The 5,205-nt window shown below is 37.8% G+C and overlaps 1 protein-coding gene across 8 annotated transcripts in view; it reads right to left on the bottom strand.

Moving 5' to 3' along the window:
- Positions 1 to 1,802: 1,802 nt before the first annotated feature.
- Positions 1,803 to 5,205, bottom strand: part of LOC147030881 (uncharacterized) — a 37,463-nt gene continuing 34,060 nt past the window's right edge. For all 8 annotated transcript variants that reach the window (XR_015056555.1, XR_015056553.1, XR_015056558.1 and 5 more), the window contains one exon: positions 1,803 to 2,558. Coding sequence is in view for 2 of the 8 variants with exons in the window: in XM_085875419.1 (XP_085731545.1) it covers positions 2,432 to 2,558 (127 nt within the window). In the remaining 6 variants the exon portion in view is untranslated. The remainder of the gene's footprint in view (positions 2,559 to 5,205) is intronic.

Here is a 5,205-nt window from a genome sequence, read left to right as displayed (position 1 = left end):
GGGGCAACCCCCATACACCTCCTTAGAGCCCGATTTTTTCATGCCATGAACAAACTTTGGTACATACAGGATAATGAAGGTTGTGGTAAAGTTCCATCAAAATCGTATGTGTAGTTTCAAAGAAGTTGCAAATATTTGTGGACGGACGGGCAGACGGGCAGACGGGCCATCCCCAAAACTCCCAGGAAGTACGTTCCAGGTGAGCTAAAAATTATATTGATCGGAGAGATCAGATTCAGAAACACGTCTCGGCTCCTCTATCTCGATTAGAGGGTCATGGAAGAAATTCCCGAGTTTGTGGCATAGACGACATGGTTATGTGTTTGACGTCCATCCAAAGATCCCTGAGACATGTTTGCAAGCTAACATGTTACATGTGGTGTCACACATAAAATGCAGAAAGAATGATCACCCAGAAATATGGGTTTGCGGAAGATCCCCCTCCTCCCATCCCCCCACCCTATCTACGAGAAAATCCAACTCAAAATGTCGACGGTCATCAATGTAATGATTTCTTATCAATACACTACAGCTCAATCTATGTAACAGAGGGTCACAGTGAAGAGTATGACCGGTTTGTCCACCTGATCAATGCTCAAAGAGTGGATGCTTTTTAATGTGTATTTGTCAAGTTTGCCTCTCCAAAGCTGCTTGTGTCGACCAGACACAATGGTGTGGGAAACACTTCCTGTTGGTCAGGATAATGAATCCATAGCCATTGTAGAATGTGCTTCCTGATTCCGCAGTAGTGCAGTCTTGTATGTATAGTCGGAGATCAGGTCGAGCTCCCTGCTTGCCGTGACACATTAACCGGTGACAACTGATTGTGGAGGATGGGTACAAAATAATAAGTCTGGACTCAATTTATAGCTTAAATTTAATGAACGGTGAATAATGTTATCATTGAAATTGAAGCCGTTGATTGTTGATTTGCAACTATATTTTATGTAACTTTTTTTTTCTTCCAAAAGTTATGTTTGCATTATCTTGACACCGATTGGTTAATTTAGACCTTGTGGTATGGAGGAGCTGGAGTGTATGCTGCTGGAAGCATTATTTTTTTTTTTTTTTACAACCACTGTGAGATGCGTTATAAAGAGAGTGTAAACGGTTTGATGATAGTTTGTGTGTTCATTTTGCAAATCAATTGGATTGTATTTTCATCTCGTTTTTCACAAATAATTGTGTTGATATCTTCAGTTTTGCGAGTTTATCGTGTTTCAATTTGAGATAGTTGTTAAAATTATTTCATTTTCAAATTGATTAAATTTTGTGCTTATTGTTCAAATTTCATTTACATTTTTGGCATTCCACCATTGATTCATTCACACAAGCATCCCATCATGGGGTACATTCACTCCTTTTGATTAGTCTATCTTTGAACATCTAGATGTGTGAAAACAGCCTTCTGATATAATCAATACTGTTTAATTGAACATATTCTTCAGATCCACTGAAAAATTTCTTCACTGAGGAGTTAGTTGTGATAGGCTACATATCCGAGGCTTATAGGCTTATAGGAAAGAAAGCATCCACTTCTCGGCATGTCATCGAACCGAATATGTTTTGTCGGTGAGATTCTGGACACATAAATGGAAAAAAACCGAGGTGTTCAATCTCAGCAAGAAAGAAATGAAACTTGTCTCTTTTCAACATAATTTCACTTTTTTGTTTTAAACTCGAGGTTTCCAGGTGGTTTTTGTCACTGTCACTTGTGATGAGCATGTTGTCGATGCACATAATGCAGCTTGTATGTGAACAAACACATGAGTTAAGTCTGAAACATCAGTCTATGATAAAAGTATGATAACAATGTATGTTTATTAAGAGATTAACAAACTATCCAATCAGACATTAATATTTTCACAAACTGAAATATGCATCTTTTCTTCATGAAAAACATCATTTTGTTCAGTTGATTTAAAGAAAATTGCTTAATTTCCCTTTCCATGAAATAACTACCTTCTTGACTTTTCAGTTCAAAGTGAATAAAATTTATCATTTTTAAACCTTCAACCCTAAAAAGCACAAAGGGTGATTACATCGTCATCGATGGCCTTTAATTTAAATTATTGATTATATAATTTACGTTAATTCTTTCTGCAGTTCTTTTACAATTTTAACATTTTAACTTTGGTCACCCTAAATTCTATTTTTTTTCTACATCGATGTTGGGCTACAGGGTCTCAAGTTAAGGGTCAAATCTATACATTTCCTCATGAACTAGTCCCTTGTCTATGTAATATTAAAAAAGGTGTGAGCGTTCTTTTGTACCTGACCCTCATCTTCACCATCCATCTCTCGATCACACTTCCTTTTTTCTTTATTTAATTTTTCTTACCCTTCAAACCCAATGGCCATATTACTCACACCTGAGGAACCCAGATATTTTCATCCTCCCTTCTCCTTCTGTTGCAAGTCAGTTTACATATCATGTCTCATCCTTCACTTCAAAGGTGTTCATCTCTTTGCTCTTCCTAAAAGTCTTCTTGCATTGTGGAATTGAAGATGAAGTCATGGAAGAGCAGATAGAGCTCAATCTTGTTTTCGAGTGAGGACTGTTGAATAAGACCATTTGTGGGGAGAGGGTTGATAAAGATGAAAATAAAGTTACAATATTGAAAAAAAAAATTCAATGTTTCAAAAGGCATAAAAAATATACATGAAAGGAAAGTCAAATAAAATGGATAAAATGCAGGAAGTGAAATATCAATATGAAGGTTTGGTCAAAAATATAAATTTTCATTAATAAACCTCTTGGTGACAGTTTATAATGCAACCTCATACAGACCGATGATATTCCTCCCTTGTCCACCATCAAAGATGTTGGAAAGATTAATTCTCAATGACATCAACCCGTACATCCCCCCAAGCCACTTCCGAACATGGTTTTGTTCCCCACCGCACCACCATCACAACTACCACTATCCTCCCTCATTCAACACAAACGTTTCAAATGGTTTTATTCACAAATACTATAAAAGGGAAGTAAAATAGGGAGGATAAAACCAACATTTTTCAAGGATATTGGTTAGTCGATTTTGTTCTTGTGTCTGTCTGTCACCTACAGGTCAAAATTTTAAACCGATCTTCACGAAACTTCACCAGACGGTAGAGTTTGTCAAAAGAAAGAAGCCTATTGTTTTTGAGGTCAAAAGGTCAACATAGGCCAAAGGTCAACAACTTAAGTGAGATTTCTAAATTCCTCAATTTTCATCCTATTCACTTGAAATCTGAAGACGATTTATATTTCATGTCAATGAATTCAACCACCAATTATTTTTGAGGCCAACATACTCTACCGGTCAAAAGTTTTAGAACACCCCCATTTTTCCAGTTTTTACTGAATTTAAGCAGTTTAATGTTTCAATGTACTCTGAAATTAAAGCATAGAACAAATAAACAATTGCAGATAAAAAAAGAAATCATGGAATCGTTTTGTTAAACAAAATTTAATCTAAATTTTTGACTCATCAAAGTAGCCTCCTTTTGCAGATATAACAGCCGATTATACTCGTGGCATTCTTTCTGCAATGAAAATCAAATATTGTTTGGAAAGTTCTTCCCAACACTGTTGCAGAAGTTCCCACAAATGTGTTGCACTTGTAGGTTGCTTTGCTTTCACCCTTCTGTCCAGTTCAACCCAAACCAGCTCGATGGGGTTTAAGTCTGGAGACTGTGCTGGCCATTCCATGATTTGAAGCCTACCGTCTTGTTCTTTTCTTCTAAGGTAGTTCTGACATAGCCTGGAGGTATGTTTTGGGTCGTTATCTTGGTGTATGATGAACCCCTGACCAACTAGTCCTAGACCAGAGGGCATTGCATGGTGCTGCAAAATGCTGTGGTAGCCCTTTTGGTTCAAGGTGCCAGTCACTCTGTGCAAGTTGCCGACTCTGGATCCAGCAAAAGAGCCCCAGATCATCACGCTTCCTCCTCCATGTTTGACAGTTGGTGTCACACACTGAGGAACTATCCTTTCGCCTACTCGACGACGTACAAAAACCCTGCATGATGAACCGAAGATTTCAAGTTTTGATTCATCGGTCCATAAGACCTTCTTTCAGTTTTCAGTAGTCCCAGGCAAGCCTCTTTTTCTTATTTTGCCATCTTAGCAATGGCTTTCTTCCTACCACTCGACCTGTCAAACCTGCAGCTTGAAGTCTTCTCTTCACAGTTGAAACTGAGACTTCCTTACTTCGACCAGTGTTAAGCTGTGGTTGAAGCTGCTGTCCTGTGAGCCGCCGATCACGCAAGCTGTTGACTCTCAGAAACTTGTCATCTGATTGACAGGAAGAGGTCTGGTAGACCCAAAGCCACAACACAGAGTATCCTCCAGTTTCCAAGTGCCTTTTGATGGTGTGGGAAACTGTACTCACTGACACCTTGGCCCCTTTGCAATTTCTCTAAAGGAAAGACCTACACTTTTAAGGGTTATAATGGTCTGTCTGTCTTCCTTTGTTAATTGTCTTTTTCTCGCCATTATGATAGCAATATACTACTTCCTGCAGCGCAATATTGTCCAAATAATGATTCAGAGGGTGTAGCAACACAGTCTGTTCCAACACTGCTTTTATACAGACAGAGGGTTTGTAACTAATCAAAAGTTGGGACACCTGTAGAAATTGTTTGCATCAACTTTCAAGGCTTAATTTACTTCCATTGCTGCAGAACAGCTGCAGTTGCTAACCCATTACTTGTTCACTTGAAAGGGCCTTTTTTAACAACTCTGAAATTTACATTATTTTTCAGTTTTTGGGAACCTAAACATTTTTTTTTAACCTCTGGCAGTTTACCGCTGAGCTTTGTACTATTTCAGGTTATTCACTGGACTTGAACTGCTTAAATTTCAGTAAAAACTGAAAAATGGGGTTGTTCTGAAACTTTTGGCTGGAAGAGTAGACCAAAAGGTCAACATAGGCCCAAGGTCAATTAAAGTGGTATTTCTAAAATCTTCAATTTTCATCAGATTGACTTGAAATTTGAACGGTATATATATTTCAGGTCACTGAATTCAACCAACCAATCATTTTGGAGGTCCACATCGGCCAAATTTCTAAAATTGTCAATTTTCATCCGATTCACTTGGAATTTGAAGAGGATATATATTTCAGGTCACTGAATTCAACCACCAATTATTTTGGAGGTCCACATGAGCCGAATTTCTAAAATTGACAATTTTCATCCGATTCACTTGACATTTTAAGA

The sequence above is a fragment of the Eptatretus burgeri genome, chromosome 3, assembly GCF_056783735.1.
Source record: "Eptatretus burgeri isolate ZD-2024b chromosome 3, Ebu_testis_v1, whole genome shotgun sequence".
Lineage (NCBI taxonomy): Eukaryota > Metazoa > Chordata > Myxini > Myxiniformes > Myxinidae > Eptatretus > Eptatretus burgeri.
The sequence above is the reverse complement of the archived record's forward strand: the minus strand, read 5'-3'. Positions and strand labels throughout refer to the sequence as shown.